This window comes from Hemiscyllium ocellatum, chromosome 25 (assembly GCF_020745735.1).
Source record: "Hemiscyllium ocellatum isolate sHemOce1 chromosome 25, sHemOce1.pat.X.cur, whole genome shotgun sequence".
Lineage (NCBI taxonomy): Eukaryota > Metazoa > Chordata > Chondrichthyes > Orectolobiformes > Hemiscylliidae > Hemiscyllium > Hemiscyllium ocellatum.
Window position 1 is genome coordinate 46,509,155 of NC_083425.1, and position 17,129 is coordinate 46,526,283.

Here is a 17,129-nt window from a genome sequence, read left to right on the forward strand (position 1 = left end):
TGAAAGCACTTTATGACTATCAATGCTCTTTCTGTCCAGTGCATAAGAGTGAACACTTGCAAACAGCACTGTGATAACATCCACCTCATCTGCCTCTCTGGTGGTGGTTAAGGGATAAATATTGACAAGAACAATGTGGACATTCCACTGCTCTTTTTTAAAATAAGATCACAGGATCTTTTACACCCACCTAAGTGGGCAGACATCCTTGCTTTAGCATCGCACATTTGGTGGGGAATGGACTCATCAAGCACCAAGGTGCTACTTTAATTCTAAACAAGTACAGTTAGCCTCTGAACTCAAGAAAGAAAAGAGGGTTGATTGTCAACAACAACTAATGGCTATATAGCACCTTTAAACACAATTAAATATCTGAAGGTGTTTCACTAGAGCATTACAAAATAGAACATGGTATAAGTCACATGAAGAGATATCAGGGAGCTGATCAAATGCTTGATTAAAAAAAAGTGATTTTAATCTGTATCTTTAAAGAGAAAAGTAAGTGAGCTGAAGTACAGGGAGGCGATTCCAGAGGTTGGCACTTCAACAATGAAAGGCACAACCAGCTATCATGGGGCCACTAAAGACCATGACGCCGAAGTTTAGATGAACAGCAATATCTCAGAGGGTTGAGGACCTGACGAGGTTACAGAGATAGAGACCAGGGATGGATTTGAAAATGCGGTTCAGAACTTTTGTACCACTGCTTGCTGAGTTGTCTGTCAAACAAAGGGCAATAGTTGAATGGCAACTGGAGAGAATTAAGATGGCAAAAAGTAGAGTTTTGTATGATTTTCAGTTTATTGAGAATACAACAGACTTCCAAGAGCACCAAGCATGCACTGGAATAGTCAAGTCCAGTGGCTATAAAGTCTTGGATGAGGTTTTCAGCAGCAGATGTGCTGAGACAGAGGTGAAGTTGGGCAAGCTAATGGAGATGGAAATCAGCAATATTTGTGATGGCGTGAGTATGACCAGGGGCCCATCTTAAACTGCAAGTAGAATGGATCAGAAACTGATCTGGATCAGCCAAACGAAGCTACAAACAGCAGGTCCTACGCTGGGAATTCTGCAGCAAGTAACTCACCAGCTGACTCCGTAAAGCGTGTCCACCATCTATAAGGCACCAATCAATTGTGTGATGGAATGCTCCTTATTTTGCCTGGGTGAATGCAGCTCCCCCAACACTTTAGAAGCAGGATAAAGCAGCGCCTTAGATTGACAGCCTACCCACCAACATAGCATTCAGTCCCATCTGCACTGACATACTGTGGCAACAGCGCATACCATCCACAAGATGCACTGCAGCACCTCACCAGCACCTTCCAAACTGGTGCTCACTATCACCCTGAAGGATAACGGTAGCAGATACATGGACGGGCATACCTCACCCTGCAGGTTCCCCTTCAAGCTGCTAATCTTCCTTACTTGGAATTATATCGGTAGTCAGTCAAAATACCAGAGTTCCCTTCCTGACCTCACTGTGGGTGTCCCTTCACAGCAAGACTCAAGAAGTCAGGCCATCACCACCAACTACAGGGCAATTAGGGACTGGCAATACTTAATGATCTAGCTAGCAACACTCACATCCCATAAATAAAAACAGGGACACACTGGTGCAAGAACAAAGATGAGACATTATTGCAAGTGAAGATCTGGATGTAGTGAGACCGATAAGAATGGAACCAGCGCTGCCTTAGTACCTCACGTGTGTCAAATTGTAGACCATTGGAGTGGTACCAGATTTCTATTTCTTTGCATGTGGTATCTATTACTTAATGTTGAACTGACAAGAGGCAGACGGCACCCATCCAAAGTGGCAGGTGCATCAGAATCCCAGGCAAACGTTGTGTATTCACTACAAATCCACTTCTCCTAATGCAGAATCTAATACTAGTTTCCTCTTGCTACATCCAAGACCTGGACAAGTTTCCAATTGGTTATTTTGTAAAGTATAAACACAAAACTTTAAGTTCTGGAATGAGGAGGTTGTGAACTGGCTCCTCTTGGTCATTCATTCACCAAGATCTGTGTCCACTGCTGCCCCCAACGTTCTAGTTGGTCACAAGAAGCTGAATTTAAGAAGCAAGCATTCTCCTTGTGGATATATTTCTCCCAAAAAATTTAGGTTTTAAAATGAGTCAGTTAACTAGGTTTCACAGAAGAATGAAATCTATTAGTTACTAAAAAAAAAGAAAATGCAACACAGAATCACTTAGCATAGGAAGAAAAGTAAGTTAGAAATTATGAATCAGTTTTCAAGTGGATAGTGGAAAACATATGGTTAAGCAGTCAGTTTTGAGATCTTTGGCTGATTTGCAGTTTGACTGAAATTCTTTTGTCTTGTTTTCTTTCAACAGTAGCTAGCTGGCAGCACTCAAAGTGAGAACGTGCATGCTCCCTTCCTTCACCTGCACTACAGGTGTGATTAATGCCTGTGACCAGTATGACCCTCACAGCACTCTAGCCCACATGCTGGGACATCAGGCCACTAACAGACAGACTGGGATTGAAACTTAGCCTTAACCTCGGAAGGGAAAAAAAAAATCAGCAGGAAGCAGTGCCCTGCTGAGGGGGGGGTGGGAGGTGGTGGTGGTGGTTGGGGGGGGGGGGGGCGGGGGGAAGCGGAATTGGTCTCATTATTTCTTCCTTTTGAGTCTTTCCATTTGAGGTTTCCCTGAATAGGTATACATGTCACATTCCAGAATTTCTCTCCAGTCAACCAGTGAGCAGATATTGGCATTCCTCTTGACTGCATCTGCACACCCCCCCCCCCCTTTAAATAATATCATTTGGGATTAAGGTTTGGAATATCTGTAGGATTATTATGTGTGGTCAAGGGATGCATTTCTAAATTACTCAATGCTGGCTGGGTACTCGGCTCCAATGGGCATGGATGAGACTGTTTTTGCTGGGTCAGTGACCAGAAATTTTGCCCCAAAATGGGGGTGAGAACGCTGATGGGGAGACGGGTAATTTTGCAGCACCAGTTGATATGCTGTCCTGCACCCCCCACCACCCCCCCCAATCCACCTGGTGCCAGTTTCAGAGATACCACTCGGTGCTGAATGGGCCACTGCTCTCAAATGGCAAGTAGCTAGTTTGAGCAATGAGAAAAGGTTTTTATTTGGACACTGATAAGAAGTCACCTGGTCTATCCTCACTACAGTCACTGGGTAGTTCCTTTAACATGCAAAAGTTGTAGAGACGGCTGAAGACACCCTCTTTCTCCATTGCCTGAGTTAAAAAATAAAATCACACAACATCAGGTTATAGTCCAACAGGTTTATTTGGAAGCACTAGCTTTCAGAGCACTGCTCCTTCATTATCAGGTAGCTCACTACCTGAAGCACAGGTGGAAACAACGCCCATGTCACAGTGTCTCTGATTGGCTCCTCCAGCTTTGAGGGTCTGCTTGTCCACTGTCCATTGCATGGGATGCCCACTACCCATTTCTTGGCCATCTCCCAACACAGTGCCACACAACCCCTTTCACCTCGACTCAAGGGCCCAACCCAAAGTGTGAACCCCTGGCCCAAGTCTTGGCGATACTGGGGACATGGCAGATTAGGATGGAATCAGGAACTAAAAATTGACAATGAAGCCTCCACCCCCTCCATGAACTAGAATTGTCCACTCTTGTAGATATCATGCTTCCCCTGTGACTGCTTGCTGACTAATTCCCAGGCAGCAGGGAGAGAGTGAGGACTGCAGATGCTGGAGATCAGAGTCCAGACATGTGGCGCTGGAAAAGCACAGTCTGTCAGACAGCATCTGAGGAGCAGGAGTGTCGATGTTTCAAGTAGAAGCCCTTCACCAGGAATGTTTCCCAGTCAGCAGTCCATCTTGCTGCTGGTCCCTGAGCGTTACACACAGAACACAATCTGGAAATAAGGCGGATCCTTCAGGAATGGTGGAAATGGAATTTTTAAAAAAACTTTGATGGGAGATGGATTCAATTTGAAACTACAGAAACTAACATTGTACCATGCAGTCTCTCATTATTATTTAGTCTAATGTAGGAAACACAGTCTGTTGTCATTAGGAGTGGGATGGTTCTGTGAACAGGACCCCGGCTGCTGAGACACCACATTACACTTTCAATTTTGGCACTTCAATTTGATTCATACTGATGAGCAAGTCACTCCTCTCTGCTGCCTATGGAGGATCATAATCAAAATGACTTTGGCTGCTTTAAACGTACTGCAGAACTGTCTAACTCAATGGACTTCAAAAAGACTAGAGTGAACTCCCAATCCCAGCTGATTAAGATAATGAAGTGCTGACTCACAGGAATCAAAGCAGCTTCAGGTTCAGTGTAGACAAGACAGCAACTGGAATGGGACAAACAGACTCACCTCCTGGGGTTCAGAAGGGGGGAATCCTGCAGCCTTGCTGCTTTCGAGCTCCTGATGTTGAATAAGATTAGCAACATGCTTGCGTGTAAAACTTCACAGTCAGAGTGCTAACGCACCATTCAGTCGTGCAAACCAGGAACACAGTCTCTTTTCTCTAATTGATTGTAATCCGATATTTATATTTAATAGAGAGAGTCAATACAGAAATACCAAGTTGAAAATCCTGCTGCATGCTGGAGCATCTCTTGCATTCAAGATGCTTTAAAAAGCTACTTTGCTCAATGTATGAATTCTATTAGCACCGTCAGGAATGTCACATCAATGTGACAATACCGCATCCCTAATTATCATGATTTATTGCATCCTATATCTTAAAGTCAGTTGCAGTGTCCATCGAGTTGTTACACCTCATCCCAACAGCACAGACGAAGGGGAGAAACAATAATCAGAGAAGGATCCTTTGCCAGTTTTATCTCCTGAAACCCCTTGTGGAAAGGCCCATTGAGTGCAGTGGTGCAACTGCCCACTTGTGAAGGATGTAGTGATGAAATCAAGGAACTGTAACTCCCTCCAGGGCCTACACGGTCTCCCTCATTCTCAGGTACAGGGATGGTCAGGTGTTGAGAGTTATGTGCAATGCACAGAAGAGAGAGAGAGAGAAAAGCTAAGGATCAGCCAAGATTGTCAACATGGGTGAAGTGGGCATGGCTGGAGAGTTTGACATACAGCTGGTGTGGGCCAAGCATGGGAAAATGGCAAGGAACAGGAGGAAGAAAGCAACAATCAAAATTGGAAAATAAGGAGACTTTCTTAAAAAAAAAACATTTTCTGAAGATCACTGCAGAAGACCTGTGGTATCTACATCATTGAGCAACTCCTCAAAATCCACACCGTGCTCAGTTCCTCTCTGCAGTCCATTCCAGTCACACAAGTTTAGCTAATTCGTGTTTTTTTTTAAAGCGCCTCTAATGATCTAAAAGAGTTAATAATTTGTAGACTAGTTAATGAAGCACTGCTCTTAGGTAGCAACTTAATGAAAGGTTAGGCATCAATTGAAACAAATCACCTTTTTGCAGACGAGTGCAAATTCAGTCTTTAAAACTGTTCAAGAAAACAGAATTATCCGAGTTGGTCTCCTGGCGTTATCAGAAGACTGATGACATTAGTCCTTTTTCGCAAAGGCACAAAGCTGTAGCCCTGATTGCTGCTAATTGCTTACCTCTTCAGGCATCCTCTAATCTCTACACACGCTCGCTCTAAAGTCCTTTAAAATAAAAGCAAATCCTACCAACTTCCATTAGAAACAGGCTTCCCGGATTCAATCCGAATTGAAACCACTCCACAAGCACTAAATGACTCGGTTCAAGTGCAAAATTGCACTGTCACATCCCACCGCAGAGGCTCATGTCTGCATTGGAGTAGGAACGCAATTATCCGGGCTGCTGATTGAATGATTAACATGCGCTACGCTATCTAACCATTTGCCTGTACGCATTATCCAAGAGGTTTAAACCCAACACGGCGCTTCCCTTTTTTGGCCCAATTAGTTTTGCGCGTTTCTCAGGTTTCCACCCACCTGCTTGTCCGTCTCCACTTTGGCGAGCGTGGACTCCAACTCCTCAATGTCCGCCTTGAGGCTGCAGCACTCTGCCTCCAGCTTGTATTTCTGGGTGCCCAGTTGAGCGGCGCAGATCTCCTGGTCCAGCAGGCGCCCGTTCAGCTCCGCGACCTGTGCCTCTAGCTGCAGTTTCACCTTCAGCAACTGCGTGCAGCGCTGCTCAATGTCAGAGAGGTTCTCCTGTGAAGATGATTGGCAGCTGTTCAGGGCAGGACTCTGATGATTTACAGTCTGCATTGTCTGTGTGTGTGTGTGTGTGTGCACAGAATCAGGGGGCTGTGTGTGTGCGAGAGAGAGAGAGCTCTGTCAGCATTCCTCAATAAATGAAGACCAGGTTCCAATTCAGAACAGGAGAGTTGACTGTGCACAGAAAGCTAAGCTGCCAAGCCTCTTATTTTGCACTGACAGATCTAGTTACAACATCAACACACCGAACGGCTCCTTTTCGGAAGGAAAATCAGAACTCCCATCTTCTTCTGCACTATCAGCCTTTCCCACCTATAGCTCAACAGTGCAGCAAAGGATTGTGTCCACTCTGCAAGGAGATCTTCCCACTGTCTACACGGATAGACAAACATTGACAACAGCTGCACGCTGCTTTTTAAAGGACATTAAATACCCAGACAAACGTACAGTGAAATCCAAGTGCACAGCTTTTTTGCAAATATGCCTGTACATCTAATACTAGTTATGTACCATTTTTCTTTCTGTCTCGCTCTGAAAAACTGGCAAATTGCCAAACGAACAGAGGTTTATTACCTGTCAAACATAAATGGAAATCCATCTTCTTTCAAATACAGTAACCATTTTAATATTTTGTAAAAAAAATGAATATTTTGTCAAAAAAATTAGGATGGCATTTGACTTCTAATGTGCTCCTCCTGCCACCTGGTCCTCTTTGTAAAATAAAATCAATTACTGCTGTTCAACCTTGCACTCCTTAATCACCGAGAAACGGTGATATCACTGGACCAGTAAGTCAGGGGAATTCTCTGGGGATGTAAGTTCAAATCCCACAACAGATGTGGAATTTAAATTCACTCAATAAAGCTAGACTCTTGCAATGATTAGTATAAAAACATCAATTGTCATTTAAAAAAAATTGTAGTGCAGAAGTATCCTTTAGGGAAGGAAATCTGTCATCCAAACCTGATGTGACAATACTGTGGCTTCAAGTGATGTATTGTTTTGTGAAATTGAGAGAGAGATGCAGAGTAGTCGGCTCCAAAGCCAATGAACTGTTGGAGAGACTTTGGGTCTTTCTTTAAGTTGGAACAATAGAAGCAAAGCTCCTACAGAACCAGGATTGTTTTTAGGTTTAGCATTCAGTAGTAGTTGCTGGGGTCTTGAAGCTGGATGTGGAAGCCGCTTTTCCTATCTTTGTTACTGCTAAAAGCTGCGGTGTTCTTCCTGCTGCTAGAATTGCATGTGAGACAATTAATTTTACAAAATTTGACTTTGTCAAGGGTGTGTTTATGGAATGTTACTATATTGAAACATTTAATTTGTAGTAGTTAATATATATTTTGTTAAACATTTCGATAGGGTGAAGTCAATTCTTTTTATTTTGTCTGTAATTTAATTAGAGTGTATATAATGCATTTTTTTTCAAGCCTGGTGCTTTGACCAATCAAATTGCATCCGGAACACAACGCCTTACATTTACTTTTAAAATAAGACAAAATTAGGGTCTAGACTATCTTCTGAATATATTTTGAGGAGTTTGATCTGGTCCATAACAAACTGGGGGCTCTTGTCAGGTTAAATTTGTCTAATTTCAAGTTGTGTTGAGAATTAATGGACTCGAAGGCAGTGAGTGTTGGTGTTCTCTTTCAGATGTTGAATTCGGCTGGCTTAAATCAGGTGTGCCATGTGTAATAATAGCTCTTTCAGTCACTAAGAGTTTTCCGGGGCTGGACTAAGTCACTTTGGGAGTTTTTCTGTCAGCAAGGCAGAGATTTTGGAATTGGCAAATCGGCTGGAGTTGGGGGTTGCTTTTGCCCATGTAAAAAGGGAAGGGGAATTGTGACAATAGCTCGACATTTACGATTACCAGAAATGCCGTCATTTGAATTATTGGAAATGGCTAAAGTTCAAATGCAAATGAAGCAGCTTGAACAAGAAAAGAAAATGAAAGAGTTTGAATTACGTTTAAAAGCAGAAGAAACGAAGGAACAGAATGGAAGGCCCCAGCAAAAGAAAGGGAGAAAGAGAGAGAAAAAAAATGGAGAAAGAAAGAGCTTTGGAATTACAGAGGTCGGAACCAAAAACTCAACCTTGAAATGGCGGAGGTAGAGGTGAAAACTAGGAATTGTAATGGGCATAGTGATGGAGAGCAATCCCATCGTAGGCAAAGGCCTGGTAGGGTCTGTTTAAATATGTCCAAGTATTCCCAAAGTTCAATGAGGAGCAATGTAGAAATCGTTTTCATTTCATTTGAGGAAGTAGTTAAATAACATGGCTGGTGACCATGTGGGTATGTTGATCCAAACAAAGTTGGTAGATAGAGCTAGTAAGATACCTTACAGTCAGAGGAGATATCTGCGGAGTATAATGAGGTGGAAAAAGTGTATGAACTAATACCAGAAACCTATAGACAATGCTTTAGGAATCTAAGGAGGGAACCTGGTCAAATGTACATAGAGTTTGAAAGGATCAAACAAAGTAGTTTTGATAGGTGGTTAAAGGCATTGAAAATATATCAAATGTATGACACTTTTGGAGAAGCCATTATTTTGGAGGAGTTTAAAAATTCATTTTCTGAGGTCATGAGAACTTATGTGGAAGAGCAGAGAGTTGAGACTGCAAGATTAGCAGCATAAATGGCAGGTCATAAATTAGAGTTTGGCTTCCAACTTCCAATTTCAATCTGTGAGGGATAGAATTTGGGGGAAAGAGAAATCCTCAGGTAATAAGGGAAAAGGAGATCTCATTGAAGATAGTCTACCACAGGGTAGAAAGGAAACTCATGAGGGGAAAAAAGAAGTTAAAAAGCTCAGATGTTTTCACTGTATTAAAGTAGGCCACATGAACGCACAGTGTTAGTGGTGTAAAACAGTAGTGGGAAGACAGATGTGGGAAAACAGGATCCACCAGTGAATTTTGTTGAAGTGGCAATGGAAAGAAGCTGAAACTAAAAGGCTGCAAAAGAATGTCAAGGGTTGGTTGAGGACAAAGTGCCAGATCTCTTTAAATAATTTTCCTGCGTGGATAAGGTTTACTCATATACACCAGGAAGAGCAAGTAAAGAAATTAAGACTTTTAGAGATATATGAGCAAGTCAATCTTTGATGGTGAGAGATGAGGAGTTATGTAATTCAGAAGGAGTACTGCCCAGTAGAGGTGAAAATATGTGGAATTCATGGTTAGAAAAGCAGTCTTCCATTATAAAATGTGAGGTCGGAGAGTCCAGTGAAAAGTGGTGAAACCGTGGAAGGAGTAATTGAGAAATTCTCAGTTATGGTAATGCAGTTTATCCTTGGTAATTTTATAGCTGGATCACAGGTGGGAGTGGTGCCTTCTATAGGAGAAAAACCAGTGGAAAATTAAGCAACTGAGGTACTATAGAAGGTATATCCTGGTATTTTTCCTGACTGTGTGGTGACAAGGTCACAAAAGCACAGGTGGAATCAAGAAGAGAAATTGAAGTATAAAGATAAGCAAGTTGAAGTTCAATTATCAGAGAATATGTTTGATCAGATGATTGAGAAAAAATACAAAATCAGGTGGAGGACAAAGTGGATAATTTTAGTTCAGTGAAATTAGCTGAATTACAACAAAGAGGAAAAACTAAAACAGTTGTATCAAAAAGAGTACACAAGAAGAATTTGAGCTTATCCTAGAATGTTACTGTCTTAAAAAGGAAGTCTTGATGAGAAAATGGAGACAATCACCTTTTCAGACAGAAATAGGCAGAGGTTCATCAAGTTGTATTACTGGTCGGCTATAGAAAGGAGGTGTTATGGGTAGCACATGAATTACCAGTAGGAGGTCATTTGGCAATAAGGAAAATTCAAGCCAAAATGCAAAACCATTATATTGGCCTGGACTGCATAAGGATATAGCTGAATTTTGCCAGACATGTCACACGTGTCAGTTAATTGAAAAACTTCAGGCAGTAATAAAACCAGCATCCTTAATACTTATTCCTACATGTGAGGAGCATTCTACACAGGTCTTAATTGATTGCATAGGATCTCTACCTAAAACAAAAAGTGGGAATCAATCAGTGTTGGCCATAATGGATATATGTCCTAAATTTCCAGAGGCCATTCCATTGCACAATATCATGGATAAAAGGATTGTATACAAGTTACTCTTCTTTTTACTAGATACAGACTGCCAACTGAAATACAATCAGATCAAGGGTCAAGTTTTACATCAAAATTATTCAGGGAAGCTATGGATAGCTTAGAAATCAATCCAAATCCAATGCACACCATCCAGAATCGCAGGGAGTTTTATAAGGGTGGCATCAAACTTCTAAAAACAATGTTGATGGTTTATAGTCAAGAGTATGCAGAGGATTGGGATAAGGGAATTCTATTTGTTTGTTTTGCAATTAGGGATGCATCTAATGAAGCAACTAAATTCTGTCCATTTGAAATAGTTTTTGGGCATGAGGTGAGAGGACCACTAAAATTAATTAAGGAGAAATTGATGATTCAGAGTTCACACATTAGGACGACGTGTCAAATTTTAGGGAATGATTAACTACAGCAGCTGAGTTGGCTAGACAGCATTTGAAAGTAACACATTATGTGAAGAAAGAGGAAGCAGACAAGAAATTAAAAATTCACAATTTTGTTGGTAGAGATAAAGTGTTGGTGTTACTCACAGTGGTAAGCGAACCTTTAAAGGCAAGATTTGGTGGGCATTATCAAATCAAACTTAAGTGTCATAGTGTCATAGAGTCATAGGCTCCTCTGAAACAGAGATGGCCCTTTGCACAAACTGGTACATGCTGGCCAAAATGTCTATCCACGCTAATCCCATTTCCCTGCACTTGGTCCATATCTTTCTAATCCTTTCCTATCTATGTATTTGTCCAAATGTCTTTTAAATGTTGTTAATGTACCCGCGTCAATCAATTCCACTGGCAGCTCATTCCATATGCATACCAGCCTCTGTGTAAACACAGTTGTCCCTCATGTTCCCTTTTATTCTTTCCCCTCTAACCTTAAAGTGATGCCCTCTCGTCCTCGATTATCCAACCCTGGGAAAAAGACTGAGTGTATTCACCCAATTCATGCCTCTCATGACTTTATACACCTCTGTAAGGTCCTACCTCAGTGTCCTACGCTCTAAAGAAAGAAATCCTAACTTGTCCAACCTCTCCTTATAATTCAGATCATTGAATCCAAGCAACATCTTTGTAAATTTCTTCTGCACTCTGTCCTGGTTAATAGCATCCTTCCTGTAATAAGGTGACCAAAACTGAACACAATACTCTTTAGTGTGGCCTCATCAATGTCCTGTATAACTACAACATAACTTTCCAACTTTTGATACTCAATGCCCTGACTGATGAAGGTCAGCACACCAAAAGCCTTCTTCACTGCCCTGTTTACCTGTGTGACTCCACTTTCAGAGAACTGTGCATCTGATCACCAAAGTCCCTTTGTTCCACTACACTCCTTAAGGCCCTACCATTCACCCTGAAACTCCTACCTTGATTTGACTTTCCAAAATGCGAGACCTCACTCTTCTTTATATTAAACTCCATTTGCCATTTCTCAACCCACTTCCCCCACTGATAAAGATCCTGCTGCAATTTCTGAGAACCTTCCTCACTGTCCATGATTTTTACGCAGAGAATTGTGGGAGCATGGAATGCGTTGCCAGCAGCAGTTGTGGAAGCGAGGTCATTGGGGATAGTTAAGAGACTGCTGGGCATGCACATGGTCAGAGAAATTTGAGGGTTCGTACATTAGGTTTACTTTACATGAGGATCAATGGTCGGCACAACATCATGGGCTGAAGGGCCTGTTCTGTGCTGTATTGTTCTATGTTCTATATTCTATGATACTGCCTGTTTTAGTGTCATCAGCAAACTTACTAATTAGGTCTTGTACATTCTCATCGAAATCACTGATATAAATAACAAACAGTAATGAACTCAGCACTGATCTCTGAGGCACTCCACTAGTCTCAGGTCTCCAGTCCAACAAGCATCCTTCCATTATTACCCTCTACTTCCTATTATCGAGCCAATTTGCTCTGGATTCCATGCAATCCAACCTTCGAGAGCAGCACACCCTGTGGAACCTTATCAAATGCCTTACTGAAATCCATACAGACCATGTCTACCAGCCTGCCCTCGTCAACCTTCCTGGTCACTGCATCAAAGAATTCTAACAAATTTATGAGGTTTTGTCTCCCACTCACAAAGTCATACTGACTACTCCTAATGAAATCTTCAAGGAGAAAGTGAGGTCTGCAGATGCTGGAGATCAGAGCTGAAAATGTGTTGCTGGAAAAGCGCAGCAGGTCAGGCAGCATCAAAGGAACAGGAAATTCGACGTTTCGGGCACAAGCCCTTCCTGATGAAGGGCTTGTGCCCGAAACGTCGAATTTCCTGTTCCTTGGATGCTGCCTGACCTGCTGCGCTTTTCCAGCAACACATTTTCTACTCCTAATGAAACCCTGTCTTTCCAAACGCATGCACTTTATAGCTTATCTCTCGAGTAACTTATCCACCACTTCTCGAATAATTGCCTGACATTCGCTACCTTCCAATCTTCTGGGACCTCGCCCATGGCTAATGATGATGCAAAAACATCAGTTAGGGCCCCCGCAATTTCTTCTGTAGTTTCTTGCAGTGTTCTTAGATATATCTGGTCAGGACCAGGAGATTTATCCACCTTCATACATTCTAATACATCCAACACCTCCTCTACCCTGTGATATGGAGTGAGGTGAATTATTTAATAGAAACACCAGATTATTAAATTTCTTTCTGAGTGTAGCATATGAATATGCTCAAAATGTAGTTTGAGAGGGAAGGAGAACAAAAAGAAGATGTGGTACTGGTTATAACAGAGTGAAGAACCAAGTTCAGAGGATTCTGAATTGGACATACCTCAAATTAAATTGGACAATGAGGAAGTTCTCAAAATTTGGAATAATTATTGAATTACCTTCCAGAAGAAAATTAAAATGTTCTGAAAGAGTTTTTATAATCACATGAAAAGATAAGTGGGAATAAGCTGGGAAGTACGAATCTGATTATGCATGATGTAGACATTTAATTAAGCAACATCTCCACTTATAGGTTTGACCATATAAAGTTGGCACAAGTTCAAAAAGAATTTTAATACATGCTCAAAAACAATATAATCGAAATGAGTTGCACCTAGAGTAATGGTGCCAAAACCAAATGGTATCCAATGATTATGAATGGACTATGGTAAAGTTAATGCAGTTGCAACATCTGATTCATGTCCTATTCCATGTTTGGAAAACTGTACTGAGAAAGTAGGACAAGCAAATCATGTTTCTAAGTTGTACATTTTCATAGGATACTGACAGGTGCCTTTATTGGAAAGAGTGAAGGAAATTTCAGCTTTACGACATCAAGTGGACTGCACAAGTTTAAAGTCATGCCATTTCAAAGCCACATTTCAAAGACTAACCAATAAATTCATTTCAGGATTACCCAACTGTGTGGTGAATGGCGATGATCTGGTGATTTTTAGTCACACATGAAAGGAACGTATAGAGCATCTATTGGAATTGTTTGATCGACTTTGGGATAATGGCATGGTGGTCAACCTGACTTAGAATGAGTTCACAAAAGCTCAAATCACATTCCTGGGCTGTATTATTGGACATTGACAAATGGCCCTACAGGATGTGAAAACAAAGGATATTGGGACATTTCCTATAACATCAATGAAGAGTGATTCCTGGAACTGAGTGGTTTTATTGGATATTCATACTGAATTTTAGCAGTGTGACTGTTCCACTGATTGACTTGTTGAGGAAGTGCAGAAAATTTCAGTGGACTGAGGAATGTCAGAAGGCATTTGTCAGCCTGAAAGTTGTATTAATCACCACCCTAGTGTTAGCCACACCTAACTACGCAGAACAATTAGGGGTGGCTATCGATATGAGTGGTGGGTGTCAGTGCTGCACACTTGCAAGAAGATGATGCGAAGATACAAAGATCTATTGGGTAATTTTACAGAAAATTGAATAATCATCAGCAGAAATATTCCCCAATTGAGAATGAGTCCTTGAGTTTAGTGTTGTCATTGCAACATTTCAACATTTATACTACCAGTAATGTGTCTGAGACAATTGAATATACTGATTATAACCTCTGAAAGTTTTTAGCAAATTTAAGGATGAAAATTTCAGACTGTATAGATGAATCTTATTATTGCAGCCATTCAATTTGAAAATTATACCTGTGTTCGAATGAGAGAATGTAATTGCCGACACGTTGTGTCTTTGATGAAGGACAATGGAGGCATTCGTTTGCATCAAAAAGAAAAGGACTGAAATGAACTGGATTAATGAATGTTTGCATGGTTAGAATCAATATAATATATATGTATTGAAATGAACTAATGGAGCAAAACTAAAGGTTTTTAAAAATCTTTATGTACTGATAGTTCTTTTTGGTAAGGGAAGAGTTAAGAGTATACTATGGCTTTAAGATGTGTTTTGTCCTTTTATTTATGAAGAAAGGTTGAGACTGAGGTGAAGAGCAGTCTGCTCCAAAGCCAATAAGGTAGACAGCTTGTGAGGCCTTGGGTTTGTTTTTTAATTTCAAACAATAGAAGCAGCCTGAGTGGGTGGAGTCAAGCTCAAACAAAACCAGGATCTTTTTTATTTTACTTTTAGCCTTCTATAGCAGTTGCTGGGGTCTTGAATCTGGGTGTGGAAGCTGTTTCTCATCTCCCTGTTACAGCTAAAAGCTGCAGTTCTCTTCCTGCTGCTAGTATTGCACATGAGCAATCTATTTTACTGAATTTGCCTTTGACAAGGGTGTGTTTATGGGATGTTACTGACTTGGTGTAGTTAATTAGTAGTAGTTTATATCTATTATTCTGTTAAGCATTTCAATAAAGTTACAATTAAGCTAATTCGTTTCCTTTACTTCTGTTTTCACTGTATTCTAATTGTAGTGTATGAATAAAGTAGGTTTTGTTTCAAGCTTGGTAGTTTGAATTGCATCCAAAGTCTAGACTATCTTCTTAATATATTTTGAGGGGTTTTGGTCTGGTCCATAACACTGACCTGGCCTAAATGTGACTCCAGACCCTCAACAACGTAGTTGATTCTTAACTGCTTTGAAGTGACCAAGTGAAACACTCTGTTCAGGGGAAGTGAAATCGGGCAACAAATATTGGTTTAGCCCACATCTGATCAAAAAATAAAACAAAAGCTACTAACCTTTCCTAAAAAAATACAAAAAATGGAATGCTGTATTCTGGTAGGAACACTGGTCTGGGTGAGGTTGAGCTTAATTAACTTGTTCTGTATAGCTGAAGCTGTCAGATTCTGCAACTTTGCTTAAGGACTCTTAACCCTATCAGTTTCTTTACATCATCAGGCTCTGCTGCTTTTCTTGGATATGTCTCCTCCTGATGCCATTAATTTAAAGAAACATCACAAAGTTGGAAATGAATCAGAATATTGCTTACTTTGATAATTCCTGACAAGATTCCCCACCCGCCTTTCCTAAATGTGCTGGTGAGAATTCCGCAGCCACTACTGCTTCAGCAGTGCATATGTAAGTGGGCATATTCAGTACAAGCTGGGGCAGTGTGTGCCAGGATATTTAATCGTGGTAATCGCTGCAGCTGAGTTTGAGCTTGGTATCACTTGATGTCTGCACACAAGGGTTTTCCAGTGTTTAGGTCTCTAGATTAGGATTTGGTGATAATGAGTTGGTATTCTACCTGATTGTCTAGCCTTTTCCATCTCTTCCAGCCCTTCCTGCTGCCAGAGTTGAGGATTTTGAAAGGGAATTAAATTAGAGTTTCAATATGGATCTTGGCATCAATACAACTCAGAACAGAAAGGCAAATCTCTTAAAGCAAGCAACTTTTTTTCAAATCTGACAGAAGAGTCAGATTTGTCCTTTTACACTGGTGCTGCCTTTTTGAAATGGCTGTTGAATTGGTTCTTTCATCCATAGACATGGAAAATTTGCCTTTTGTGTTATTTATTTATTTTTTCAAGTTACTATCAATCTGTATCCATCAACCTGTCCTCCAGTATGTTCAAGATCATGGAATGTGTGAGGGTGTAGGCCATTCAGCTTTTCAAATGAACATCATTACCTATTGCCAATCTCCAGTCTTTTTCCCCACACCATTACAGATAATTTCTATCCAAGTAATTTCCTCATATATTTTTGAGTGCCTCAGTTGAATTCACTATGGAATACAATTTTCCAATTTTTGCAAACAGAAATACAGCAGCACATTTAAAAAATAAACTGCCTGTTTGTAACCAACCTACTCAGACAAATTAAGACACATCTCTGTACAGGTGGAACTTGAATCTCAAACTCTTGTCCAGTGATAAGGACACTACACTGCACCCTAAGAACCTAGAAAAGTACTGTACAGTAACTAAAATAATAACTTGATTAAAAAAAATCAAAGAATCAAATCGTGTTTAAAAATCCAAGGTTTTTTTTGTTATTGCAGCTTTTTAAAAAAATGGTTGACACATGTTGCCACTTGTGCAGACTGATAATTAAACAAAATCAGAATTTCACACTACTAATTCTGAATTTTGTATTTAATCCCTACTGCGTTTACAGTTTACACAAAAGACTAAGAGCAATGTAGTTGTAAGCCCAGTGAATTTCATGAAAACAGAAACATAAGAATTGCCTGGGAAACTCAAACACCAAGCACACTTAATATATTTGATTGTCAAGACAACCAGACATTTGTGAAGCACTGGCCTGTGGGAAGCCTGCAAATCATTGATGATTAAAAAGATAAAATCATAAAAATTAGTCACCGTGAATAGAGAGACCAATGGGAACTAGTTCTTAATTCTCAGATGCTCTAGAATCAGGAAACTTTGTATCTCTGTAAACATGATATGTGAGATCAACAGGGGAATGAGTTATGCAGCAACTGTAGACTGCTGGGAAACCAGCTGACACAGATAGCCAAGGAGCA

At 40.7% G+C, this 17,129-nt stretch overlaps 1 protein-coding gene across 15 annotated transcripts in view; it reads right to left on the reverse strand.

Annotated features, from left to right (window-relative positions):
• Positions 1-17,129, reverse strand: part of LOC132827667 (myosin-16) — a 289,190-nt gene that overhangs the window by 174,236 nt on the left and 97,825 nt on the right. For 10 of the 15 annotated variants that reach the window (XM_060844286.1, XM_060844285.1, XM_060844290.1 and 7 more), the window contains one exon: positions 5,935-6,156. The exons of 3 other annotated variants lie outside the window; for them this stretch is intronic. In XM_060844286.1, the coding sequence (XP_060700269.1) occupies positions 5,935-6,156 (222 nt within the window). Of the gene's footprint in view, positions 1-5,577; positions 5,605-5,646; positions 5,769-5,934; positions 6,157-17,129 lie in introns of those variants that run through there. 2 more of the 15 variants (XM_060844301.1, XM_060844300.1) reach the window with 2 other exon arrangements.